The 26,793-nt window shown below is 51.9% G+C and overlaps 10 protein-coding genes across 10 annotated transcripts; 5 read left to right on the top strand and 5 right to left on the bottom strand.

Annotated features, from left to right (window-relative positions):
- Positions 1–316: 316 nt before the first annotated feature.
- On the bottom strand, positions 317–1,129 carry N7539_007575 (rhodanese-like domain-containing protein; the record flags this gene model as incomplete). The annotated part of the gene is made up of 2 exons (XM_056937176.1): positions 317–694; positions 836–1,129. The coding sequence occupies 2 exons, from the start codon at positions 1,127–1,129 to the stop codon at positions 317–319; spliced, it is 672 nt and encodes a 223-aa protein (XP_056787975.1).
- A 1,555-nt stretch (positions 1,130–2,684) lies between these two features.
- N7539_007574 (uncharacterized protein) lies at positions 2,685–3,705 on the top strand (the record flags this gene model as incomplete). Its single annotated transcript, XM_056937175.1, has 2 exons — positions 2,685–3,062; positions 3,175–3,705. 2 exons carry the CDS (start codon positions 2,685–2,687, stop codon positions 3,703–3,705), a joined length of 909 nt encoding a protein of 302 aa, XP_056787974.1.
- Positions 3,706–4,391: 686 nt separating this feature from the next.
- On the bottom strand, positions 4,392–6,273 carry erg5 (C-22 sterol desaturase erg5; the record flags this gene model as incomplete). The annotated part of the gene is made up of 4 exons (XM_056937174.1): positions 4,392–4,427; positions 4,487–5,735; positions 5,809–5,959; positions 6,123–6,273. 4 exons carry the CDS (start codon positions 6,271–6,273, stop codon positions 4,392–4,394), a joined length of 1,587 nt encoding a protein of 528 aa, XP_056787973.1.
- Positions 6,274–8,659: 2,386 nt separating this feature from the next.
- On the bottom strand, positions 8,660–10,585 carry N7539_007572 (signal recognition particle subunit SRP68; the record flags this gene model as incomplete). Its single annotated transcript, XM_056937173.1, has 3 exons — positions 8,660–9,146; positions 9,212–10,333; positions 10,395–10,585. The coding sequence occupies 3 exons, from the start codon at positions 10,583–10,585 to the stop codon at positions 8,660–8,662; spliced, it is 1,800 nt and encodes a 599-aa protein (XP_056787972.1).
- Positions 10,586–11,081: 496 nt separating this feature from the next.
- N7539_007571 (putative translation regulator (Cya5)) lies at positions 11,082–14,963 on the top strand (the record flags this gene model as incomplete). The annotated part of the gene is made up of 1 exon (XM_056937172.1): positions 11,082–14,963. The coding sequence occupies one exon, from the start codon at positions 11,082–11,084 to the stop codon at positions 14,961–14,963; it is 3,882 nt and encodes a 1,293-aa protein (XP_056787971.1).
- An 874-nt stretch (positions 14,964–15,837) lies between these two features.
- Positions 15,838–16,573, bottom strand: N7539_007570 (uncharacterized protein; the record flags this gene model as incomplete). Its single annotated transcript, XM_056937171.1, has 2 exons — positions 15,838–16,432; positions 16,497–16,573. 2 exons carry the CDS (start codon positions 16,571–16,573, stop codon positions 15,838–15,840), a joined length of 672 nt encoding a protein of 223 aa, XP_056787970.1.
- A 792-nt stretch (positions 16,574–17,365) lies between these two features.
- N7539_007569 (Spo7-like protein) lies at positions 17,366–18,781 on the top strand (the record flags this gene model as incomplete). Its single annotated transcript, XM_056937170.1, has 1 exon — positions 17,366–18,781. The coding sequence occupies one exon, from the start codon at positions 17,366–17,368 to the stop codon at positions 18,779–18,781; it is 1,416 nt and encodes a 471-aa protein (XP_056787969.1).
- A 717-nt stretch (positions 18,782–19,498) lies between these two features.
- N7539_007568 (uncharacterized protein) lies at positions 19,499–20,338 on the top strand (the record flags this gene model as incomplete). Its single annotated transcript, XM_056937169.1, has 1 exon — positions 19,499–20,338. One exon carries the CDS (start codon positions 19,499–19,501, stop codon positions 20,336–20,338), a length of 840 nt encoding a protein of 279 aa, XP_056787968.1.
- A 643-nt stretch (positions 20,339–20,981) lies between these two features.
- N7539_007567 (MCM DNA helicase complex subunit MCM3) lies at positions 20,982–23,928 on the bottom strand (the record flags this gene model as incomplete). Its single annotated transcript, XM_056937168.1, has 7 exons — positions 20,982–23,003; positions 23,060–23,323; positions 23,388–23,493; positions 23,554–23,600; positions 23,665–23,716; positions 23,773–23,791; positions 23,856–23,928. 7 exons carry the CDS (start codon positions 23,926–23,928, stop codon positions 20,982–20,984), a joined length of 2,583 nt encoding a protein of 860 aa, XP_056787967.1.
- Positions 23,929–24,513: 585 nt separating this feature from the next.
- Positions 24,514–26,312, top strand: N7539_007566 (putative alpha/beta hydrolase; the record flags this gene model as incomplete). Its single annotated transcript, XM_056937167.1, has 2 exons — positions 24,514–24,690; positions 24,771–26,312. 2 exons carry the CDS (start codon positions 24,514–24,516, stop codon positions 26,310–26,312), a joined length of 1,719 nt encoding a protein of 572 aa, XP_056787966.1.
- Positions 26,313–26,793: the final 481 nt, after the last annotated feature.

Genomic DNA, 26,793 nt, shown 5'->3' with positions numbered 1-26,793 from the left:
GGAATTTGGACTGGGCAGTTACCATTATTGTACATGATATAAGGAATCAAAATACGCACGTTGTTTCTCTCGTTCTTGACTGTTGCCCAAAGGCTTTGTCCAACGCGTATCCGTCTCCAGTCAACTATCGGTTGTAAAGCCAAATGATACATTTGCTAGATGCAGGACTTGTGTACGTGTACTTAGTACCATATTAATGCGTCCCGTCATGGTCTCGCTGATTAAACGTGCGGCAACGCATTCCTGGATTGCACTATATATATCTGATTGATATCTTTTGAGTTACGCTCCCAGAAGTTCTCGCTGCATGCGAGTCTCACACGACTTCGCCTTCCCATCGCTCCGTCTCCCCTCCCTTCTTCTCCCAATCCAACCAACTCCCATTGTACACACCGACTTGATCCTGGTTGTACCCGGCCTGGACGGCCATTTGCGCTGCGAAGCGCGCCCGCACACCCGCCTTGCAGTAGAAGACAACCTGCTGGTCCGGAGACGGAATTGGCTTGGGAAATCCAAAACGTGTCTCAAATTCATCTTCGGTCAGGTAGAGTGCGTCCGCCTGGGAGGCAAAGGGGATGTTGACAGCAGTTGGGATCACGCCGGTGCTGGCCAGCTCGGCGGGTTCGCGGACATCGATGAGAATGACGGGTTTGTGAGAGGGGGAAGGTGTGGATGATGGGAGGGCAGCGGTGATCTAATAAGTAGTTTGTTTAGCTGAAGTTTCCTTCAATTTGTGTTGATGAAGCAGCCAGGTGTGTTGTATGTCTCATGGCCGGTGGCCAGGGCGGCACCAGCCAGGGATTGTCATGGAGAATAAAGAACAAACTGAACTTACCTCGTCAAACTCCCATTGCCGGAACTTGGGTCCCGGCTCATCACTGTTGTGCCGAACTTGGTAATTGGAGGTAAGCGAAGGTGGACAGAGACCTAGAGGCTGCAATTTGCGCCGGCATTGCAGGATAGAGAGGCTGTTGTTGGAGGGTGATGCGAAGCCTCGGCGGATTGCGGGGAGAGCTGCCTGTGCCGAACACAAGACCGGTACTATGGAGCTTTGAGTGGAGGATCTTGAGATATGACAGTTGACGGCTCTGACCGAGCGTCGAGACATGAAGTTGAATGTAGCAGCCATGACTCTGTGGTATGGCACAGTGCTTGGTGATTCTGGGGTGTAAGTGTGAGGAATGAGACTAAACCTCGGCGGTCATGTCGCGGAGATGCGGAGAGGGTCAGGTGGATATCGTCACGTTAGTGCCATGTTGGACCGCCTTCTTCTATAAAGAAAGCTGTCACCAGACTCACTATTGGCGGCCTTCTGGGCCTTTGCCAATTTGTCTGCAGTATATTTATTGAATTGAGTGGCTCTCTGCAACAGATCGCAATGCTCGCCTCTGGATTCATTCAGTCAAGAGGCCTCGGTAGTCGCTAGGGGCGTACTGCAGACTGCAGACAACAGTCGTCTGCATGGCCCTTTCGAAAATAAGCCTTGAATCCCTCAGTGGGTGTCCAACCAGCTTAATTGACTCAGACATGCGTCTGTGCAGCCTCAGGTCCCATCATCAATCTGTCGTGTCTCACGACAAATCCTCAGGCCAAATACCGCTGCCTGCCATACAAAACATATGGTCTTGGAGTTTCGGGTCCTTGGGGCGGAGGAAGTCCAAGTCCACATCCTCTCTGCATGCCTCATCTCCAATTTCTAGAACATCAAGAGCCCTGTTCAGATTGTGAGGGATCTGAACCTGAGAAACGTAAAGATCCCCGGAGCCTGGCTTGACTGTTCTTTGCCAAATTGGCACAAGCGGCAGTGGGGAGTGAGACACTTTGGTGCAATCCTGCCCGCAGCCTTGGGGGCGCCTAATTGAAGAGTGGCCGGCCGCCCTCCAGAACACAGTCAACACACAGGTAAAGCTGCAGCGAAGAATTGCTTTGCTATTCTACTACCTGAACGAGTCAGCCGCTGAGTCATGGAAGCAGCATAGACTTCTAATTTATGAGTGTCATCAAGAGAGAAGTTCTGACTGAATCCTTCCTTCTCGGACACTCAAATAACTCAGAATGGACGACCTCACGTCCAGCGAGTCCCCTGCTCAGCTGATGTCATATTGCTTGCGAACCGCCCGTCAACTCAGCAGATCGCGGAGATTTGACTGGTCCGAAAGGCTGAACAGCGTTTGCTTGTTGTACTCGACGAGTCGACACCGATCGCTTTCGCTTTTTTTGGGGGCCAAATGCGCCATGCATAGAGTGGGCGAGTCTAAAAAAGAAAGAAACTTTTCAGCCTGCAGCGCCTGGCGGAGCCCTACACACGTATCAGGGCATGGGTTTGACAGACTGGTCAGCCATAGCGCCTAGGAAACAGGTGCTCTAGCCAGTAGTGTCATGTCTAGATTCACGCGTGCAATACCCCTCTGGGAGGCCTGAAGGAAGGTCCTAAGTGCGTCTTCACCAAACAGCCACAGTGACATACCTATACCTATGTAGCGGCGACCTCGACGATCGCACCTATTCCGCGGTCCTGTTCTTCCCTGGGCTGAAGCCAGGAAATTCTTATTATGAAGGTCATTTCCACCCTGCACTGCCGAGGTCGTCTGTCAAAGTTCTGAAGGTTACACCGGTCCTGTCAGGGTACAAGGAGAACGTCAACACGCCAATTTGCTTCTTCGCCTTTTGGCCTCGCAGTCATGATGCTCCTACGTCCACGCAGCCAAGGACCCTCCTCTCTCTGGTGGTCTTCTGTCACTGCCATGCTGTTCGCACCTCTCATCGTCGCTCAATGTTACTACCCAAATGGTACGTTGGAGACCGATGAAAGTTACCAGCCATGTCCCGGGTTCGATGGCAAAGCAAGAATGTGCTGCGCGACAAATCGCAAAAACCCATTTGGTGGTGCGGAAGCCAATGGCTTCACTGCCAACAAATGTCTTCCTAATGGTCTGTGTGTGGACGGATCTACGAGGACAGATCCCTCGGGCCAAGTCATCCTGATTCAGAACTATTGGCGGGATATGTGTACAAGTCAAGATTGGACGCAGGAAGGTTGCTTGAACGTGTGTACCAATGCTGTAAGTGTTATTCTGCATGAAAATGCTGTCACACAGGCGCGATGAAGTCAAGATACTCGAAAGAGTCCTCCAACCCCGGCTCATCGATTAACTTGTTCTATATGTTTCACAGCTAGGCAATACCACCACCCGCATAACCCCATGCGACAATACAAATTCATCCAGAACCTGGTGCTGTGGCGACACCCAAGATTGCTGTAACGGACCTGATGCGATCTACATCGCTGCGACTCTGCCAGGCTACGTGGCAAATATGACTTCCCCGGGCACTTCCACAACGGCTCCCACAAGCACAGGCACCGCCAACCCCGCGACAACCACCGCCTCCTCCACTACCGGATCATCGACGGGATCAACAACATCATCTTCTTCATCCTTTTCCTCCTCGGGCCTTTCTACCGGTGCCAAAGCCGGCATCGGGATTGGAGTCGCTTTGGGTGCTATTGCTATCCTGGCCGGTCTGGCTTTCTTGCTCATGAAGCGACGAAGACGCAATGCTCGCTTTGCGGCACTGGAGAAGGATGCTCACTTTGCCCCTGCGCTTAGACCAAGTGAGTTGTCGGCTGGGGATTCTAGGAGCGAAGTGCCTGCGAGTCCTCACTCTTTGGCTCAGGAATTGCCGGGTAGTTCGACCACACGTTGATCAGTGTGTTGTAATCGCACCTTGGGGGTATTGGATACGTCGCTTATGTTACTGGAGGATGATTGTCAAACTGCATCCTACGTTAAAGGACTTGACTTTATTATTGAATAATAAGGAATGGCGTATGTTGCAGATGCGCGAAACGGATATTCGGTATATAAATCCATACACAATCAAGAACGAACCTAGAAGACATTTTACATGGACCCGAGTTTGCCTTAGTACACAAAGAAAAGTAGACGAGAAAGAAAGATCATTAATATTACTCTAGAAGTGGCTTCGAAAACCTTCCGCAACGACATGATGAGGAAGGGGGAGAAATATTGGGCACGGAGGAGCATGTGCCTTGCACTTGGAAGAAAAGGGAATGCTCAGTCGCCCCATTTTGTCGAGGGCCACACTATACACACTGTAGGGTATTGTAGAGATCAAGGCAAAGTTCCCAGATCAAGAATGGTGACCTTTGTCAGGTTCGTTCCAACATGGGCTGAAAACAAAGAACGAAGAAGTGCCCATCCGACGCCGTGTTGCTCGAGGCAATGAAAGAGGAGATGAATTCCCCAACCTGTCTACCTCGCGGATAGAAAGGCTACGAAGGTGGTATCGTTGAATTTGCGATCTTCGAGAGATTCGAATGGCTAGGCATTTCAGCTCGAAGCTGGTACATTAATTCATCAGTCAATCCTTCAGGCACGAGGACGGAAGGTGAGAAGGCAGTCGTCCTGTGTTTCTTTCGTTAGCTATCTTTCCGGAGATCTCACACGCCAATGCATAGACATACCTGAGGGAAGATGGTGGCGAAGACCTTGATGTCCTCAGACTGAGCAGTAGGAGTGTGCTCCCAGTCCATCTCCATACTAGCTTTGCCAATCATGGCCATCAAAGACAACTGGGCGTAGGTTTGACCCAGACAATAGTGGGGCCCAGTGCCAAAGACGAGCCAGTTCTTGGTCTGCTGCTCGGCCGTGCCGGTGATCCAGCGCTCGGGATCAAAGGAGTCGGCATTGGGGTAGGCCTCCTCATCGTGAGTGGCGGGCCAAACCGAGGGAATGATCATAGAGCCCTTGGAGACGGTGATCTTGTCGGTGATGGGAAAATCCTTCTTGACCAGGTAGGGGACCATGATGACAGGGGGGCGGTAGCGAAGGGTTTCCTTGACAACGGCGCGGGTGTAGGTCATCTGGTCAAGCAAATCCATGGAGATAGGGACGGAAGGATCACCATTGCGCACAGCCAAGTTCTCCTCGCGGACCTTGTGAAGAACCTCGGGGCGATCCGCCATCAACTGGAACAGCCAGGTAGAAGCGGCACTGGTGGCGTCCTGGGAGGCAAACAAGAAGGTGAAGATGGTCTGAGCAATTTCATAGTCGGAGAAATCACGCAGGACCTGAGGGGGCTTCTCGGAAGGATCCACCGCAACTCCCTGGGCAATCTTCTCGCGGTACTTGGCCGAGTCCTGCTGAGCCTTCACCCAAGCATCCATGATACAGGTCACCTCGCCGCCAGCGGCCATACGGGCCTTGCTCTTGGCAGTGCACTTGCTGAACTCATCGAGAACCATGTCGGCAGCTTTCTTGCCGTACCAGGTCTTGGTGAAAGGCAGGATGATCGGGAAGTTGACAAGTTCCAGGGCAGCAGTGATCAGGTAATAGTCGTCGGCAACCTTTTGCACGGCCTCATCGGACATGTAGTAACCGACAAAGGTTCGGCAAGAAAGAGCGGTCATGAGCTCGCGGAATTCCGGCATCCAAGGAGTGGGGGTGTGATTGGTCGCAGCTGACTTCTCCACAAAGCGCTTGAAGTACTCATCGAAGACTTCAGCAGCGCGGGGCAGGTAGTTGGCCAAAGCCTGGCGGGTGAAAAGGCCGTTGAGTCCCTTGCGGTATTCGACGTGCTCCTTGCCGTCCAAGAAGACCCAGTTCGACTTACCAAGCAACTTATGCGCGGCATCGACCACACACGGCTTGACATAACCGGGAGAGTTGAAGATCTTGCGAGACATGTCACGGGTCGACGCGATCACAACGAACCTGAAGGCCGCACAATGAGCATGCCTGATTCTCGACGGTCGTGAAAGCAGTGGAAGACTGTTTGAGTACTCACTTATGGAAGACCGACACACAGCTCAGCTCGCCGCTGTCCCATTTGGCCTTGTATTCGGTGAACTTGGGGTTGACGGATTGGAGGAAGGGGCCCATGAACGGGATCTTGTAGGAGGGACCAATAATTTTGCCCTTGAGGTAGTGATACTTGACTATTCAATCCGAGAAGAAAGAAAGAGAGGCGCACGTTAGCCAATTGCACCAAGAACGGGTTAGAGTCTTTGCAAAGAGGACCACGACTCCGGACAAAAGCAGAAAAAAAAAGGAGCCAAGGCGATCGGCCATTCGAGCCGACAAGAGAGTCCAAGAACATACACTGATCATAGATGACTGCACCCACAAACAGAGTGATTATCAGCTTCCACACCGTGAGGCCATCCAGGACAGAGGCGACCAAGCCGGCCGGCGCGAAGAGTTGTGAGGAGGCTGTCGCATCTGCGGACGGGGAGACGAAGCTTCCGGACATGTTGAGGAGACTGCCGGACAGAACGCGATAGAGAGGATGAGGGAGCCGGACACGCTATGTGAGGAACGAGACGTAGTTCTCTACCTAGTGTCTCAATGCCTGAACAAGCCGTCTGATCAGAAATTGGCCGTACACTCTGTACAAGAATTGGGCTTGAGAGGTGGAGAGAAGGAATGGGTCCTGCTCCTCTGGAATATTCAAAGGAAATTAGTCAGGGGCGGAGAACCCACCAAATATCTGCCCTCTCCCGCTACACTTTGTGTTGCCCGTATTCGCATCTGTTGATTGGCCACGGACCTTGGAACCACTGCAGGGTTGGCACTGGGGGCGGATGGGGCCAATCTGACTGGGCCAAATTTCCACATTAGGACTAGTGCAAGTTCAAGATTCGGATCGTCTGTGTCCCGAGAGCCGCAGGGGATGCCGTCCGGTGGCCTGACAGTCCGACACTGACACTGACTGACACCTGACTCGATGCTGGGTAAGTTAGTGGGTACTTTCTATACCGCATTCATAGCACTGCCACTGGGTCATTGGTACTGGATACTTGCTGCCCACTGCCCACTGCCCACTGCCTACTGCCTACTGCCTACTACAAGATCTATTGACTCCATTCGACTTTCTATGAATGGTTCTTTATTAGTACGACGAGTAGTGGTATCATGCCATGACTCGCGCCGGGGAAACAGCCTAGTAGGAGAGATTCAATATGTTGGTGTCACTGCCCGGTTGACCGTACTACATACAAAACATTCCAGAAGATGTCCACGCGCTACTATTGGAATCCATCGCCCATGTCGTCAGGTAAGTGCTAAGCTATATTACTATCCTCTAGCAGTACTGGCTGTATGTACCCTGTTGATGTTGCAGACTACCTCCTACACTGCTGGTACACTCTGTGGACACTTATTCTGCGTTTTGTTTTACGCCTTCAATGCCTACTACAATGCCGACTTAGTACGGGAAATATAACTATCAATAATACAGACTATATACATGAGTCTAAACTATAGATGCAACAGTTCCTGGTATATTATGAAGCGATCCCGTCATGAACCAGAAGTACTTGTTGCCATTAGAACCAGCATCGCATACCCCGACGCTCCGTATGAGGTAAAAGGTGGTGCCTGATGCACGACCTGCCAGATAGGTAGTATACAGAAGGCAACTAACTACCTATTCATCTATAACTACCTTAATACTCAATCGCAACTGGTACCCGGGTGGATTGTCCGGGCAGGGGCAGAAATTGTACCTGGGAATGATGCTTTTTACCCGGTAAAGTTGAGCACTATCTGATAACATTAGATTTCTTGGTAGTATGAGTGTCGTGACTGTAATCGTGACTGTAATCGTGACTGTAATCACGGGCAAATTACCTCCGGGCAGGCCGCGACTACACGTGATGCATCTATGATTCTATACAATCATTGATCAATTCCCTTGTAAGTACCTATGGTACAGTGTACCAGTGTACCTAACTTCCTATAGGCAAACAGGCATACTCTGATGACGCGCAGGCTAATACCTTCTTGCACCGAGACACGGGCCACATATTTTGAAAGCAACAAGTCAATGTGATCATCCCTATCAAACGTTAGCGGACTCCAGTGGGAATGATGACATGGCGTAGATGTTTGTCTCATTGTAAACCGTGTCTACTTACTCTACTATATATCCCTCGCAATGTTGACCTCCCTAACCGAAGCTTAGAGATCGGCGAAGGGACATTCATGTTCTGACGAAAGGTACCCGCCTAACCTGGGCGGCCAGCACGAGTCAACTCAGCCTTGTAAAGAAACGTAAACCTGGCAAGGCTCGTTTTCTGCTCTGGTTCATACCGGCCATGCAAAGATCGTCTAATTCTGCGATACATAGATAGTGGAACTTACACAATTCGGTCGCGTATTATAAACACAACCACCTTGCACCATATAGAATATTTTCTTTGCGCTGTGATAGCAACAAAATGACTCCCAATGGAATTAAGACAATACTACCTCCCCGTGATAGAGTGCTTAAACCGGTTAGGATATACAGATGGTCTCCATATCAGCGATGCAAGATGAAGCCTGGTTCGCGTTCGTCACCAGCTATGAGCTCCGAAATTGAGCAGGAAGGAACCAATCGCTGGACTACATACGTGCACTTTGACTTCAGCAAGACAGAGGACCGCAGTGACCATTATAGAGATGTGCATCTCAGCGGGAACCGAGTACCGTGTCTCACTTTCAGCCGTGAGGACCTACGTCAAACATCGGCCGAGAAGGTTGTTCAAGGCTTCTTGACCTACCCCAGTAAATCACAAAGAATTAACAATTGGGATAATATCGTCACAAGTCTTTCATCTTTATGTCCAGTGTGCTAGAGTAACTCTTTGACTTATTCAGCGCCCACCGAATCCGAACCATCCTCGCTTCTTCTCCTCAGGCACCGCAGAAGGAGCTTGTTCAGGAGCTTGTACCGATGCCTGCTGGCCTTGGCGCGGGTAGTCGATGTAGTTCCACGCCACGTCCAGGAATAGCGGCTTGACGGGTACGGGCTGCATCTGGGGTGGATAAGGCACGAGATTGTTAAGATCCACCGCGCTGAACTGTTGGAGAGATTCCACCAAAGGGAGGCCTTGGCTCGAATCGGACTTGGCCCCAAGGCGTTCGAGGGTCACCAGACCGCGATACTGGGCGACAAGTCCACGAAGGGTCGATGCCAGGTTCTCGACTTGTGGCTTCGAGACTTCGAGTTGTGGGGGACCCTGGAAGCTGGCAGAAGAAGACGGAATAGCAGAGCCAGAGAGTTCAAGGGCCCGAGCAAAAAGGGCCAACGCTTCGGTGGGCTTGCTAAGGACACTGTACGAGCGGCCCAAAGTAAAGCAACTGAGACGAAAGAAATCATTAGTGATTTGTGCAGCAAGCAAGATGTGGTCGACGATCAGACTTACCGCAGAGCCCGGAAATAGCAGCGCTTGGTTTCCACATCCTTCACAAATGCTGCATCAGCTGCAACACCTGGTAAATCGAGAATGAAGTCCAGACTCTGCAAGGTCGAGTCGTAGAGTACCACACGCTCTCGGAGTTTATTCAGCTTTTTCCCGTTGCTCGCGCTGTGCTTAATATCTTTGGCGTCTGCATCCTCGCCAATTGACAAGCCATCATGCTCACCACAAAGCACACGGTTTCGGCCAACACGCCATCCTACAAGACTGTAGTTGACTGCTGTCCGAGTAATTTGGAGTGCCTGCAAGCGTGTATCGCCGGGGTCCACACCCTCATTGGTCAGATCGTCAATGGCACTCTTTGTAGCATCGACTGCATCCTGGCTTGCAATAATCACACTATCGTATGCAGCGGCCCGATCCTTGGCGCTGGCGGACTTGCCTTCCCCAGCTAACCATTCACTGAGACCGTCTTCTGCGGCAGAGGCGGCGGCTAAAGCCTGAGAAATTGAGGCATCCTCCAGCGGGACAGTGCGGGATCTCCAGGTAATAGACTCAGGGAGTTTTTGTACCTCCCCCTCAGCAGTGCGTCGCGTTCCTGCTGCTTCTTCAGCAAGGCAGGATGGGTCAATTTTCTCAACTTCCCCACGGATATTGGAGTCTGAAGGGAAGTATTCAATTGCCAGAGACGAACTTGGCTTAGACCTCGGCAGCTTCATCTGGTAAGCCGCATAACGGAGGCTAGGATCGACAGTTCCAGTCAGGAGATCACGGAAGGAGTCCTTTTTCTCGCGCTGTCCTAGGGCGGTATAGACCACACGTGCAATAGCGAAGTCGTGCAGACACTGCTCCCACTTATGCTTCTCCAACCACAGCGCACCGGAAATTGTGGCCAGGTAAGCCCGAGCCTCCAAAACATCGATGTCCGTGGCACCAGTGACCGCTTGATCATGGAGCAAGCTCACAAGGTGTTGCGCATAACCGGTCGCTTTATGAAGTCGGGAGATGATGTGACGCCTCGCTGCACCCGTGATTCCCTTGGCCGATGGATCTGCGGAGTGCGTTGACTTCTCGTGCATGGCTTGCGCCCAGGCTCGTTCAGATCCAAGAAGGAGAAGGTGCGCATAACTGTTTGTCAAGCATCAATCAGTCAAAGATCTGCGCGTGTATAAGGAGGAACAACTCGTACGAGACATTGGCTGCAATGTTTTCGGCTGTTACTGCTGGTTTGGCAGTGTACTTGCGGCCTTTCGCAGTGGCCTGGCCCAGCTTCTTACGCAATTTATGAAGCTTGCGTGTCGCGTGCGCGCGGTAGGCATTATGGTCTCCGGCAAGGAGCACTTCTTCGCGCTCTTTAAAAATGTAATCCGTAATGTCCATGATGACTATGGATCTTTGTCGGGTTGTCAAATTGAGGGGTGGCCGATTGTATCGACCCCAGTCCGTCGAGTTTAGTGGGTATTCAAAGGCGGTGCATCGTTTCGGGCAAACGAATGGCCCGATTTGCCCGGCAATTATTTGCAACCTCTCCGAATCTTTTGCGTAGTTAGCTTCCCTTGCCCACGAGCTGCTTTGTACAAACCACATTGCTCGCCACTTACAGGATACTCGATCACCTTGTTCTGAGTATAACCCTGTGTGTTTGGGATCTCTGACTCACTGTCTTATTTGTGGGCAGTTGTGATCTCCCTTCTAGGTATGGACTGGCACCATGCTCTACACAGCTTTCTGCGGGTGTTTGAAATTACAGTTATGCCTCGTGAGTCTTGCATGCTGAACAAATAATCGAACATCTAGGGTTTTGTCATACGACATGACGCAGACTGCGGATTCTTTACGGTGACTTCAGTCTTTGACTTCGCATCAGTCGGGGGTGATGCTCGAGCGGGCGGCCGGCTGCCTCGAGAGCGCAGGAAGGCGCTTTCTTCGAGACTCAAACAGCACCATTCGCTCTCGGAAAAGCTTATCGAGGAATTTCTGGAAGCAAAATGCTGTGATAGGGGATGTTGCGAGCTTCTTCTTCGCTCTAGCCCTTCCGCTCAGCCATCAATCATCAACCTGCAGATTCCGATCTCAAGTCACGCGCGGACCTGAAAGAGATGGCGGAACGCCTTTCCTCGACTTTCTCTACCCTCGTCGATCCCAGGAGCTTGCGATAGAACGACTCAAACGTCATGGAAAGCGTTTTGGTCTCCGCCGACGGAAGCGAGCTTTAGTCAGCTTCTCAAGGTCCTATGCGTCCAACGCCACCTCCCCGTCCCATTACACCACACTCGAAGAGCCACGTACAACTGGACCGCAAACGACAAATACTGGATTGGAAGCAACGAGGTCTTCTGAAGGGTATCTATTAGACTTACTTGCGAAGCAGAAAGCTGATTTCGATCGAGCGTGGGTGCTTTACATTGCTGCCGGACGACCGTCAAGCTTGCGTTCTGCATTGTGTGCTTATCTGAGTCGGTCAACGGACCAGACAGACAGGGATCGTGCGTGGGAGGTGTTTCAAGAAATTCCCGAGGCAGTCCTTGGGGAGAATGACTTTTTACATGCCGCTCAATCCCAGCTCGGTTCTCATGATCCCTCAAAGCTGCTCGCGTTGTGCGAAAAAGGGCTCCAACGAGGCTGCGGGCTAAAATGCTGCACGTTGACATTCACGCGCTTTTGGAAAGCTCGAAACTGGAAGCGCACGCTGGAAGTCTGGCGCTTGGTGACTCAGTTTGCTGAACACGTCCCTGGGTCGCCCTACCGGAAGCTGATCAGCGAACTCGAAAAAGGTCGTCTCTCCTGGGATGCTGTGGCACTAGGAAAGTTTGTTGCCCGAAGTCGAAATCCAGATGGTCGCTTGCTGGCCGGCTTCATCCTCGACCATATTTTTCGATACTCCTACATGCTACGATCTGCGTCTACGGGAATTCTTGTCGAACTGTTTCGAGTCTATCACGACATGGATGCATTGAAGCCCGAATACTATTTGAAGACTCTTGGAACGTTTCAGGCGAGCGAAGTCAGATCCGTCTTCATACGGACTATTGTGTTCTATCGGATCATGCGGCGGCAGATGCCGGATCTGAAACCCCCTCAATCATTCTACACTGCGCAGCTGAGGGCATTTGCCCAATTCGGGATTACCTCAGGCATCCGCTATTTTCTCGATGAGATGAGGCACTTCTACGGCATGCCGCACTTACAAATATACAAAGACGCTATGCAGTCATTTGCATATGCGGGCGACGCTGAGCAAGTCAACTTTCTGTTTAACAAAATGGTGGAGGATCATGGGCCTCCGCGTAGTCGAAAATTGCTGGCGCCTCTTCTAGACGTCTACGCACGACTTGGAAACGTGCAGGAGACCAAACGACAATTCGGAAGGATTTCTGATGAATTTCATCTTGAGCCAAATGACGTATGTTGGAACATTGTTCTCAAAGCATATGCAAATGAGGAGAATCTCGCTGGCGCGCTATCGACCTATTACCAGATGAAGCAAGCGGGTGTGCTCCCCAGCGCGCACACTTTTGGCACTCTAATGGCGCTTTTCGCGAGGCGAGGGGACATTGATAACACGCGTCGCTTGCTCAAGGAAGCAGAGCGCCATGGCGTTGAGATCACAATGCCCATGCTGGAAATGGTTGTGCAAGCGTATTGTGCCAATGGGCTGCTACCCCAAGCCGAACAATTTGCCGTTGCCTGCCAGGATTTCAATGTAAAGGGCTCCCCTATCGGACTGTGGAATACACTCCTGTTTCAGCATGCACTTCGAGTCGATTTCGTGGCCATGAATCGAGTGTGGCAGCTCTTCAAATCAGCTGGAATCAAACCTGATGCCGTCTCATACGCCAGCCACATGCTCATCCTAGCGCTCGTCGGTAAGACCGACCGGGCACGAAAGACCTTGCGAGATCTGCACAAGAAGCGAGTATTCCAAGCGACTGATCTGCATTATGCAATCATTCTCTTCGGCTATCTCAAAAGTCGCAACCGGACCATGGTGCAGGTCATTTTCAAGGAGATTGAGGAGCGATTTGGTCAGGACGAAACGAAGTCGACTTTGCTAGAGCTCAGAGACCAAATAGAGCTTGATATGAGCTGTCGGGATCCTTCCACCAAGTCCAGTGCAGAATTGCGATTGAAGAACGCCGAGCATACTCTTTTGACCTCGCTTACATCGATTGATCGCCTCACGAAAGGCATCAAGCTTCCGCCATCAAAATCGCATGTCAAAGCCGCCTTCTTGGATTCCTTTTATACTTACCGAATCAAGAATCTTGGTCTCAGCGGTGCCATCGATGAAGCTCGGCAGCTTTTCGACGAGTACTTGAACAAGAAAAGGATATTTGCGGTCAGCGAATCCGGATCTGAATCAGCTCCACTCCGCTTGATCTCTGCCATGATGTTAGCGTATCTGCAAGCAGAGCAATACGTGGAGGTAGAGAAGTGCTGGCAACTTGCCTTCTCTAACACAGTCAAAGTGGCAAGTCGTGTTGACATTGAGGAGCTTACGCGCACTGACTCGCTCGGCGTGTTGTCAATCCGCGCTGCCACACACGAGTCTCAAAGCGCAACAGGTCAATCGTCAACACCGCCAACACCGTCAACTTCAAACATATCGAGTGATGCTCAGCCGTCACAGGCTGCTTCGTCTGACAACCAGAAACATACGCGGGAGAGTGCTGGTATCATACCGTCGCAACGGTATACGTTGTCGCGTCCTTTATCCATATATATGCGTGCGTTAGCTTACCAGAGCAAGGCAGAGCACGTTGTCTATGTCGTTGCGGAGCTTGAACGTCTTGGTTTTCAGCTGAGCACATTCAACTGGTCAACATATGTGCAAATGCTGGCAGCTTCTGATAGGTTTGACGACATACTGGAAGCTTTCCGAGCGTTCGAGCGTCATTTCATGCCCAATTTTCCCGACTGGAAGCGGCTTCAGGCTGGGCAAGGCATCAAGCCGCTAGGTGTGCCATTTACCATTCAGCAGCTCGAAGACAGTCGCCATTTCCCCCCTCCATCGTCGAGCCTGGGGAAAGCGTCAAGAACCTATTGGAGCAATATTGACCCAGGTTTCATGCAGCCGACTTATGTCTCCATGGTATACCTAGCCGCCGCCGTGGACCGCATTCGAAGCCAAAGCATATTGAAAGGTGGCGAGGAACTCGAACGGCTGCATGCAGTTGCTCCAAAGACAATTACCGAGATCGGGCGGATGCCGTATCTTCGCGACAAGTTCCAGGGTGTTCTTATTCGTCATCGATCTCATCAGGCCGATAAAGACAGGCAGAAGCACTTCCGCCGGCAGACTGTGGCGGCAAGTGGTATATTGGGCATTCGCCCGAGAAAGGGGAAGAAGAAGACTACCCAAGGATCGAAGCCATCTCTTGCTGCGAATGCCCAGGTCCATCCCGTTGGAACACCCCTTGCTGACTTGGAGGCCGCGAGATCTCGTGAAGCCATCTTAGGTCCTTCTCCCGTTGGGCCTGAAGATGATGTCTTCACCACGGAAGATCGAGTCGATCTTGACTCGGCTATTCGGGGACGCCACGCCCGACAAGTCCATCTTCACAGGTTGAGAGCTGCAACAAAACGGTCAGAGCGCAAGATTATTGAAGATCACCTCTCTAGCGTTGAGAGTTCTCCTGAAACAAGCGCGGAAGTTGGTCAAGACACCCATGGAGACGAAATCTCGACTGACTTTGCCAACGACTCCACTGGATATACACAAACAATCTCATCTCCGCAGTACGAGAAGAAGCCATGAATTGCCTCGTTTGTACACTATGTGTTTTGTTATTTTAGCCTTTGTATACCTATTATGCCTTGAACTATAGATCTCAATGTACAATACTATTTCCACGCTATTTCGCTACAAGGAGGAGAGAGTGTCATGAGCGGCCCGGCATCAGCTTGTCCGTACGTCCTCTTCATGCCAGGTTCAGCGTCTGCAGAATTCAGCAGAAGTCTTTTTGAAGAGGGCAGCGTCGAGCAGACATGTAACAACGTAGAGTCTCCCGATGCTGCATGAAGCACGACCAGCCACATGAACACAGAGAAAGTATTAGGTACTCGGTTAGATACTGACACTTGGCAGTAGCAATGCGTAATGTTGGCCTCAACCTGACAATGGATCAGCCCTGGTGATCTGCTCGTGGTCCTTCAAGTGTTCAAGTTGGCAGTCGCGACGGTAAACCAAAAGTTGAAGCCAAACTCGCTCTGCATAGACTATAGAGTCACAATTATTTCGAGGGCCAGTTTCGGGCCCTGTTGTTTATTCGTTGGACTGAAATTCTTTAGCATAATACTGCTAGTCAACTTGAGCAATATCGATCTAAGTCGAATTGTGCTATTGGGCATAGTTCTAAGACGTAGAATGCAACCACCTTATTTGAAGAAAGACCTTAAGTGAGACGTCAACCGCCGCCGGGTCTTACCGCAGATTTGTTCAATTCATGTATGTTACCCCCAGGTAATTCACCCGTTAGTTCCTAAGAAACCCTTGCTGGGCGCCACGATCAACGCTTGGGACTGCCGAACGGTCTTCTGGAGGGGCCTCCGGCTGCCGATTTTTGTCTCCAGATGGAACGATGAAGCGCGTTGGCATTGTGCTTCTCTGTGTCCTCGTTTGCGTTGGGAGGTCAGACACATGTTACATGCTCAATAAAAGTATCCGCTGGGTCACCAGCCAGCATCATCGTCCTTACCTCCGCAGGTACAGAGAAAAGGGGAAGACTGGAGCCTCGGCACGCTCCTTCGACGGTCACCTCAGCAGATAGGACGCAGACGGGACTATTACGAGTGAGCCATTCCTCCCACTGGGTTAAGTCAGGGAGAAAATCTCCTCGGACTTTGACATTAAGAAGCACTCTGTACGACTCTCGGTCATTGCTTCTTGTAATCGATCGTGCACGACGTTCTGTTGCACGACCACGGCCGATAGTTACGCTTAGCAAGCCCGCCTTGGGGATATAGATTGGTGCGGGCCCAATCTGATTCTGTTGTGCGAAGCGAAAGACCCGGGCATAGATATGAGCTAGCGTTGTAGCCTCGCCGTCTAACTCTCGAAGCTCATCGATGAGAATCCGTGTAAAAGAGATTCCAATCCTCGCGATTGCCGACTGTTCCCAGTTAGCCGCCGCGATAAGCTCTGCGCTGTGAAGGAGGACCCAACGCCGCTGATCATGCACAATAGTAGACTTCGCGTGGAAACTCTTCGGGAATGCTACGAGGACTCTATCAATTAACCCTGGGATGTTGGACGAATGAGTGGTATTAGATTTAGTAGTGTGTGACTTACGCGAAGGACCAGCTTTGCTCTGTTAGTCCCACAGACTCTTCATACCCAGAGTAAACGTTGATCCGGACCGTTGTCATCTCCAGAATGCGATTGTGACCAGGAAGTAAGACGAGATGAGAGTGTGCTATGAGACTTAACAAGCATATTTGCTCATAGTCGGTTCCAAACCCGAGAATGATTTTGAAAACTTGTAGAAATTCCTCTCTCAAGCGTCACAATCTCCATGTGGTCATTTCCCTAGTGAGAAGCGAGTGAGAAGCGAATACGGCCATCTCTTGAAATGGAGGATATGTTGCTGCATGGCTAATAGCCTTGTCCAGGTCATGTGGAAATCGATCAAGGCAGCATTTTGGTCTGTTGCGCCTCAAAGAACTTGAGTGGCTTTGACATATTCATTGTTGCAGCTTGGTGCAGTACCCGGGAGGTGGAGTCTGTACCTGAGAGCTGAGAGCCGATTCAAGATTAATGACGAAGAGAGTGGGAAGCGAGACGGACTGCGGAAAATGCGATGTAAAATGGGCAATTCAGAAAAGATGACCTGGAGACCGACTCGCATTGCTCCCGAAGTGAAGCGGATGAAGTCGCAAGACTCAGAGGAAGAAACAAAACACGTGCGATTCAAAAGAGAGACATTTCCCCATTCAACACGCCAACCCCCAAAAAGCGGGCGGAGGGCGGACAAGCTGATGATGTCGCCGCGTCTCTCACCCTCCCAGTCTTCCACCCCCCCCAAACCACATCATCCTCGTCCATTCTTGCCTTTGCCCCCCTCCTCCTCGACTGGTGATGACCACCGTCCAGGGCCGCAACGGCCGTTAAGTTATAGTGTGGTCACATTCACTTGTTTACCTTCATTTCAGAAGTATAATATGACTTCGCCCTTGGATCAGCTGGTCAAGGGCGCTGCCCCAGCATCGAATGTCCGCGCCTCCACGCCGGAGCCGTTGAATCCCACCCGAGCGTCAACAAACTCGCACTCTGCCTCGCTGCCCCGATCATCCACCCCCGACCCTCTCGCGGCTCTTCCGTCCGCTCCTCCTCAGATCTACTTAAACTTGCTGATCCTCGAAGCCTCGTTGCGTGCACAGTACCTCGCCCTGCGCGAGCGTCGCCGCCAAAACACCTTCTTCCTGTTGGTCCTTGCCGCTTGGATTGCGTACTTTGCATATGCGCTGTTTCTGCGCCCACGCGAGGATGGGCAAGGTGTCGGTGGCTCGGTATATTGGGTGATTGAGATGGGTGAAAAAGTCGCTCTGCTTGGTGGGGTAGTCACAGCACTCCTCGTCTGGGGTACCGGGCAGTGGGAACGCGGTATTCGCTGGCCTCGTCGGTGGCTGGCCGTCGCTAATCGCGGCTTGCGCGTGATGAATACCAAGGTTATCGTCATCCGTGGACCCTGGTGGCATGAGCTCTTATCGTACATTTCGTTCCTCTTCCCATTCTCGGCGCCGTTTTTCCCTTCGCCCACGGGCAATTTCCACCTCGTGGAACGTCATACATCCGAGAAACACCGTGGTAGTCGGCAGCACTACCAACAATACTATAATGGCGGAGACAGCGAGTCGGGCCTCGTTGAGGAAGATCTCAGCGCCGGAGGCGACTACGTGCGCCTGCTTCTACTACCCAAATCATTCTCCCCCGAGTTCCGCGAAAACTGGGAGGATTATCGCACCGAATTCTGGGAGAAGGAGAACGAGCGTCGAGCTCAACTGCGGCACAAATTGCGCGAGCGAAAGCGTCAGCTGGCTCAGGCAGAGGGTGGATGGCTCTGGCGTCTGGGTCTAGGTTGGCGCGCCTCGCAGCGTCGCCGCCTGGTCTCCGCCACCCTTCACAAGCCACTCGAGTCCGAACATACCAAGCAACGGCCAGGTTCTCACCACCACCATCATCACGCTTCATCCGTGTCCTCCAAGCTCGTTCAGGAGCACCGCGCGCCCCTTGCTACCAGACGCGGTACCCGATCTGAATCGGTTCATTCTCGGGGATCCTCCCGCAGCTCCACCCCCGTGGATCTCGAGGATCGTCCCCCTTCTCGCTCCTCTGCATCCGGACGTCCACGGCGTGGAAGCACGACACCTTCGATCCCGAGTCCTGAAGCAACTCCGCAGCAACGGAAGCGTAAAGGGTCCAAGACGCTCCGTCATGGGCTGTCTCCTCTGACACAGGCTCAAGTTCGGGAGGGTGTTCATCTACCATCTTTCTCATCGGATGACTCTGCTGCAACACCATTGAGCGAAAAGGATATTGAGCCTTTCCCCGCGGCTTTGTCTACTCCAACCCCCTAAACATAGATAATCTGATCCCTTTGAAGCGGTCCATCTTGCACACTACGCATAGATTGCGTCCAGTCTTGTCCTGTAACATAGCGAGGATTCTACATGAAGTGTTTCCAATTTGAATCGGCCTTTCCATGGTTCCCGTGCTCTGTAACTGAGTTATACTTCCCCTTGAATCAAAACTTTCCCGCCTCGAGTTGCATCATTGTAGAAGACCCCACATTGCTTCGCGGTGCAGTCTTGGCTTTACGGTCAACTTGAAGACACGAGTGTCTGCTCTCTAATGTCGCTGTCAGTGTTTACCGTCGACTAGTCTCTATACTCGACCGTCGTCTACCGTCTAATCACATGATAGTCGGGATACCCCGGAATTTCCACGGGAGCTCACGTCGGGATGGCCCGATCGCCGAAGTCGGCCCTCGCCGGTGCCTCCCCCGCGGTGCCCGATAAGCTCGGAGAATGGTGCGTGCTGAACTGCCCCTCACGTTCATTCCGCTTTTTATACCTCCGTGTGGCCAGAGTTCTTGTCTAGAGGTCTTTGGAGGAATTGAAAATACAGCTTTCTATAGACCAATATCGAGATCCCGCGCAAAGGCACCACTGCTCTCTTTCCAACCCGGCAGCCCCTTTGCACCTTCTCCCTCCTCTCCTTAGGGCAATCGGCACGCGACATTTCTTCCCGTCAAAAGCAGCAAGAAACAACACAAGTCCCTCCATACCTTCACGATGGGCAGCGCCAGAACATACTACGCGCCCACGGGTGGCTTGCCCCCTCAGACGCAAATCCTTACCGACCGCGCAATGTTCACCGAAGCCTATGCGGTCATCCCTAAGGGCACCTTTAGCGACATCGTGACCAGCTTTCTTCCATTCTGGGACAAGACCCGTCTGTGGGTGATTGCGCGCCCTCTCTCCGGCTTTGCAGAGACCTTCTCGCAATATATAATGGAAGTGCAGGCAGGCGGTGGCAGTGAACGCGCGGAGCTAGACGAGGGCGCCGAGGGCGTCATCTTCGTCGTGGAGGGCCAAGTCACCATCACACTTGACGGGAAACCACACCAACTCACCGAAGGTGGCTATGCATACCTACCTGCCAAGAGCGGCTGGAGCTTGTGCAACAAGGGCTCGTCAACTGCACGATTCCACTGGGTCCGCAAGGCATACGAATACGTCGAGGGTCTCGACAAGCCTGATCCGCTCTTCCTGAATGAGAAGGATATCATGCCCACTGAGATGCCGGGCACCAATGGTGCGTGGGCCACGACGCGCTTCGTGGACCCATCTGACATGCGGCATGATATGCATTGCACCATTGTGACGTTCGAGCCCGGTGGTGTTATTCCTTTCGCGGAGACCCATGTGATGGAGCATGGACTTTATGTTCTGGAGGGCAAGGCCGTCTACCGCTTGAACCAGGACTGGGTGGAGGTTGAGGCTGGTGACTTCATGTGGTTGCGTGCGTTCTGTCCCCAGGCTTGTTATGCGGGTGGGCCGGGGAAGTTCCGTTACTTGTTGTATAAGGATGTGAATCGCCATATGAAGCTGTCACATCACTCTCGCCCTTAGAAAGCCTACACAAACTGTACATATGCAATCAAAAGAATGAATATAATCAATGATCTTCAGTCTCCCGAATGAATAAGAGGAGCCTGCGAGGGCGGTCATAGCTCATGTGTATACTTTCTGTTTCGCGCTATGGACACATACGGACTGCCGATAGGGATTGTTGACAGACAGACAACGCAGGCCTGCCTCAAAATGATTGAGTATCGTTATGAGACGCTCAATAAAAATGTTACTCGAACATCATAGATCTAGACTCATTGGGACGATGCTGTATAGTATGAATTGGTCATATTACTGTCATCCAGCCTCATGCCATCACCCTCCTGTAAAGGACGAACACCATACTCCAGACGAGGCATACCATGCATGATATTAGATCACTGCAATACCCAAAAAATCGACATCTACCTGGCCGTCAGGTCCAATTCTGCCCACTTTGCCACCAAATTAGGTAGTCACAAAAGTTAAAAAAAAGTTCATCGAACCAGCCATCAAATACACTGGTGACTAAATGCGGTAAACATTATCGTCTCCCTCGAGGAACCTGCTTGAAGTTAGGAAAGGCTGCGTTGAAGGGGTGCATCAAGTTCCAGAGTCGGGTCCGACATCTCGGATGAAGTGAGGTGGAGGTGCGAGCTAAAACTTACATAATCTTGTTCTCATCATTCAAGTGCTTCAAGGCTTGTAGAGCCTCAGATCGTGAGAAGACTTGACCGGCTCCATGCTGGGACGAAGTCCGCACACCTTCATTGACCGCATCGATCAACTCGTCCACATTCATCATTTCAGTGTCATCAAAGAGCTTTCTCATAAGTGGTCCAAGAATCTGTCGGAAGAGCGCCAAGCGTGTCGGGGAAATTGGTTGAGAGGATGTTGAGGTGGACTGTGAATCATCCGTCTGAGACTGCACCAGCTGAGACGCGGGCTGCGAGGATGCCACCGACATTTGGGACTCGGTGTGCGTCTGTGTGCGGGTCGTCTGACTCGAGCGCAACCGCTGTGCGCGAGGGCTAGCAGTGTAGAGACTGTCCGGATCATCATCTGGGCCAGCAGTGCTAGCGCCAGCACGCGACCTCGTTGCAACTGCTCGTCCGGGAGTGGCGCTAGAGGTGCCGTTAATGGGCGTACGATCATCGCCATCATCGTTGTCCTCGTCACTGTCGTCGTCTGACTCCTCGAATGATGTAACCTTTCTGCGCTTGCGGCGAGTATCTTCCACGATTTCCTTGAACATGGCGAAGCGAAGAATGGCCTCGGCATGCTTTGCATCCTTCTCTTCAACACGATTGGACAGACGGGCCTTGGCATGTGCGGTGGAAAGACGGATCAGCGTCTCAAGGGTACGGGGTGTGATGGGTGAGGTTCGGCGCTGAGTGCTGGCAAGGTCGTCATTTCGAAGAGCCGAGTATGCAGCGATGATATGATCGGCCGCACCTTTGGTCAACACGGGCTTGATACGGGTCTTGGCGTATTGGATGTACTTCTTGATGAACGGAATGCTAATAATTTCGACATTCTTGTTGCGATTGCGGCCCGAGTTGACCATACCGCCGTGCAGCATGACGTTGAACTTTTCAAAGACCTCTGTCGGCTGATTGGCATCGACTCGATCTTCGATGCCGACACCCAAGGTCTGATTGAGCTGTTCACGGACAGGGGCACCTTCTTCTGTGCCCGGTTGGCGGTAACGATGCATGCGCAGGACGTGCTCCGAAACAATTCTGTCACGCGCATCTTCGATGTCGTCGGTCACAACGAAGAGTAAATCGAATCGAGACAGAAGAGAGTCTGGCAGAGCGATGTTCTTGTGTGGATCCTTGTGGGGGTCGTACTGGCCGTAAATTGGATTTGCGGCAGCCAAAACGCTACAGCGTGCGTTCAGACTGGTGTGAATGCCAGCCTTGGCAATGGTGACTGTCTGTTGCTCCATGACTTCGTGGATCGCCACGCGATCGATATCACTCATCTTGTCAAACTCGTCAATGCACACCACACCCCGGTCAGCGAGGACCATGGCACCGGCCTCCAATCGACGTTCACCTGTCTCTTTATCGGACGTGACTGCGGCAGTCAAACCTACACCTGAAGAGCCACGACCCGTCGTGGCGATCGCCAGAGGAGCTGTGTTCAGGACGAATCGAAGAAGCTGAGACTTTGCCGTAGACGGATCACCCACCATTAGGATATTGATATCGCCACGAAGATGGGTGCCGTTCTCAAGGTTCTTTTCCATACCACCAAGCAACATCAGCAGAATGGCCCTCTTAATGTAGTCATGTCCGTGAATACTAGGAGCAAGAGATTGGGACAGGAGCTCGAAGACGTTCTTTTTCTTCGCGATTTTGTTGATGTTACGAATGTCCGTATCGGTGATAGTGGCCTGAGCGATACCAGAGCCGCCCTTGGAGGTAAGTTGAATGATGTTGTTGGCCATGACGACGGTGCGGAAAGTCGACGATCCGGAGCTTGCGTTTCGGTTTCCAAGCGTACGGTATATGCCAACAAGTTGAATTCTGTCTCCAGGCTTGGCTTTATCAACGAGATCGTCGTCAAGAATCACATCAACACTTCGAGGCAGCTGCCCTGCTGGCGCTCGTTCAGGCATTTCTTGGATTGAGATGGACTGGTGATCCATGTATGTGGAGTAGCCGTATTCGGTAATGAGCTGAGAATGTGAGAAAGATACCTTTGACTGTGTTTCATTGCACCGCATGAACTTACAGGATTCTTGTCTTCATCTTCCTGAGGATATACGTTCAAGCTTGTAGCTCCGCTGGCGGTCATGGTTTGATCACGATATTTCCTTGAGAAGAATCGATCCTTCCTTTCGCTGTAGTGAACACTTTGGATGACCTTTGGGCGGACAAGAGAGCACTTTGTGACAATGCCCTCGAGTGAAATCATGCGATTTAGATGGGAGGAGCTGAGGGTGCGAGGGTTACATGAGAAATCACCAAAGGCTCCAATGTAGGCGCAGTAGTAATTCTGAAATCGCATGCTGTTAGCGTGGAATACTGCTCTGGTTCTCCAAGAAGAACAAATGACAAACCACTTCGTCCAATTTCTCCTTTTCCGGGCGGTTCGGTAACCGCTTAACCACTTCTTTCAGGGCATGATCAAAAGCTTGGGTATAATCGAATGGGGACATGCAAAGACTGTTTGCAGGGCAATGTCAGCTATTTAATATGTTCCATGCCATAGAATTGAGGTCATACCCATCCGAAAGTTCGCGATTGTGTGCTCGGATTTCATCGAGGCTGACCTACACCCTTGTCAGTCACTTTGTCCTTCTAACAAGTACTTCGGGTAATAGAAAAGTCACGAACGGTCAAACGCCGCAGACCTCTATTCAGCATAACCACAATGTCGACTCGATAACTGGTGCTGTTGTCAGAAGGTCTGAATCGCGCTCGTTTTGAGGTGGCCCTACTGACCTCCGCGCCCGTTCATCGCCTGTGGCAGCAAAAAAATCAACCGATTAGTTATGATCAACGGGAGTGTCCTGTTCTCAACTTACTTGGATCAAGAAATTCGATCGCGGCACGCACCCGATCTTGGGCGGCCTCATCTATTAGTCGAATTCCATCCATCGTTGCGCGCTGTTTAATTTTTGCGGAGGTAGCGAGTCGAGGGGCAGAAGACAACCGTGAAACTCGAGCGGTGCGCGTTCGCCCAATTGGGCTAAATTGCATCGCGTTCGGAAGCGTGGCACGCGTCTGCTTACATAACAAAGCTGTTGGGGGGCCTGCACCTGGAGGTGATGCCGGGAGCCCCGCCTGGGGGCAGGTTAGTCAGGTTAGTCAGGTTTACCTGCAGTCAGCGGCTGACTGGCAGCGAGATCAGGTGGAATTCCACGAACTTTGAAGGTGTCAACCGCCTTCCTGAACTCCCACCCGATTCGCCCAGGCTGCTGTAAATCCCGCGACAGGCGCCTGGCCGATTCTCGGGGTTAAGCGGCGTGGCCGATCGATCTCCGGATTAAGTTCTGCTTCATGATCAGGCCCATGACCTTAAAACCCAGCCTCCTTCCAGTGACAGAGTACATCTGTCATCAACAATCCCGCGCGATCTCGCCGCGCTGCTCACTGCTTCAAGTGCTCCCAGCATCATTGTGCGCTGCTCCCGCGCACCAGGCTCTTCGTGTCGCTGTATACACTTCTTGTCGACTTCACTCCATGGCCTCGGAGTCTGCCAATTCTTCATCGCAAGAGGAATCCCGCAACCGTCGTAGACCTTCATCCGCAATGCAAGGCGAAGAGGGCACTCCTTATGCCGCCCGTGCGGCTGCCGGCGCAGCTGCAGCCAGCAACTCTTTCTTCCCGCTCGGATATCGTGAGGGCTTCAGTCAATGGGTATGAGACTCCCTCGGTGCGCTTCAACTTGGTGCAATAGTACTCTGTGAGCCGAACGCTAATGATCAAATTCTATTCAGTGGGCTCGGATTCCTGCGGCAGCTGCGGAGCACAAAGTCTTGTCTTACTTGCCATATCTCCACCATGAACCTCCCACCCATTTGCAAACGGGAAATGTCGCAAGCTTTCCCAACGGGTCTACGCCGGACAGTCTGCAGACTGCAGATCATACACAACAAGGACGGATTTCGACCAACTCGTCCAACGACCCGTATGGGCCTCGTCGGTGGAGCTCCAGCATGGTCGAGCTGTCAGGGAAAGATCGGGCACTGAATGAGTTCTCCGTGGAACGCGTGGGTGAAGAAGCAGAGCAGCATTTGGTCATGCTGCACGGGTATGGTGCCGGTCTGGGTTTTTTCTACAAGAATTTTGAGCCTTTAAGCCGGTTGAAAGGATGGCAGCTTCATGCCCTGGACATGCTGGGTATGGGCCGTAGCACACGGCCGCCATTCAAGATCAAAGCCAAGGAAAGAGAGGAAGCAATTCGTGAGGCTGAGGCATGGTTCGTGGACGCTCTGGAAGAATGGCGGATCAAGCGCAAAATTGATCGCTTTACTTTGCTCGGCCACAGTCTTGGTGGATACATGGCGGTGGCATATGCGTTGAAATACCCGGGCCATCTCAATAAGCTCATCTTGGCGTCCCCCGTGGGTATTCCCGAGGATCCATACGCCGTGAGTTCGGATGTTACCGAACCATCCGAATCCACACTGGCGAGCGAGCTCACCCAGGATCAACAAGAGATTGCCTCTTCAGCCGCAGTGCCAGGATCCGCCCCGAAGACAACGGACGGCAGTTTCATCACTGGACGCAATCCTGAACCCAACGCCGAGGCAGCTAACCGTCCTCCACGCCGAAATATGCCCAAATGGTTTGCTTACCTGTGGGATGCGAACATCTCTCCCTTTAGTCTTGTCCGATGGTCTGGTCCATTGGGCCCACGCATTGTTTCCGGATGGACGTCGCGTCGATTTTCGCACCTGCCGTCGGACGAGGCGAAAGCACTCCACGACTACTCATACTCTATTTTCAGTCAACGCGGCAGCGGTGAATACGCCCTCGCATACATTCTCGCTCCGGGTGCCTTTGCTCGCAGTCCTCTGATCCGCCGCATCCATGGCGTGGGTCGCCAGATGATTGCAACCGACAACAGTCCCTTTTCTAATCCTGCCTCAACCACTTCCCCGAAATCCCTATTCCCAAAACTGTCATGCAATTCCTCTACGAACCCAGAAGTTACGGGCGAGTCCGCGCCAATTGACCCTCTTACCGATGCGCCTGCGCCTCGCCGCGAGAACGGTATTCCCATCGTCTTCATGTATGGAGACCATGATTGGATGGATGTTTCCGGGGGTCACGCCGCGGCTGCCCGTCTTGAAGAAGAGAAACAGCGAGTCTTAGCCAATGCATCTATTGATGAGCGAGAAAAGGACCAAGGCTCTTCAAAGGTCGTCGTCATCAGCCGGGCCGGCCATCACCTGTATCTTGACGGTTGGAAAGAGTTCAACAAGGTGGTTCTGGCTGAGATGGAGGAGGTCAGTCAACGTGAGAATGGAGCGTGATCTCCCAATATGTTACTTCAGGGAGTCACCGCCTACGAGCTACGAGTGTTTCGTTGTTGGAGCGTGCGAGCGTGATTTTCTTCAGGAGCAGGCGTGAGGTACACACCCATGTTCTCTTTACATTTTCCTTTTCTTGCTTTCTCGTCGCCTCGTGGGTGGTATTTCCGGTCATTTGCGGGACAGTGATTTCCGCCTTTCCGGTCTGCTACAATGTACTTACTGATCCCACTTAATATAGAATCTCACACGGGGGTTGAGTAAGGTCATAATCAAAATCGGTGCACACCTGTACCTGAATTGTACCTATCAAGTTTCTTTATGTATTCGCGAGTCACATAATTGCTTGTAGATGGAACTCATCGAACTCGGGTAATCGCTCTCTAAGGCGCAACAAAAGCCATACCTGGCGAGCACGAGTAGTTCCGGCAAAGAACATAGGATAGTGTGCGTCTGATGATGTGTTTAGTGTTTATAGTACAAA

This window comes from Penicillium diatomitis (genome assembly GCF_028827545.1).
Source record: "Penicillium diatomitis strain IBT 30728 chromosome Unknown utg000010l_segment0_segment0, whole genome shotgun sequence".
Classification (NCBI taxonomy): Eukaryota; Fungi; Ascomycota; class Eurotiomycetes; order Eurotiales; family Aspergillaceae; genus Penicillium; species Penicillium diatomitis.
Note: the sequence above shows the minus strand (reverse complement) of the source record. Positions and strands in the feature narration are given on the sequence as shown.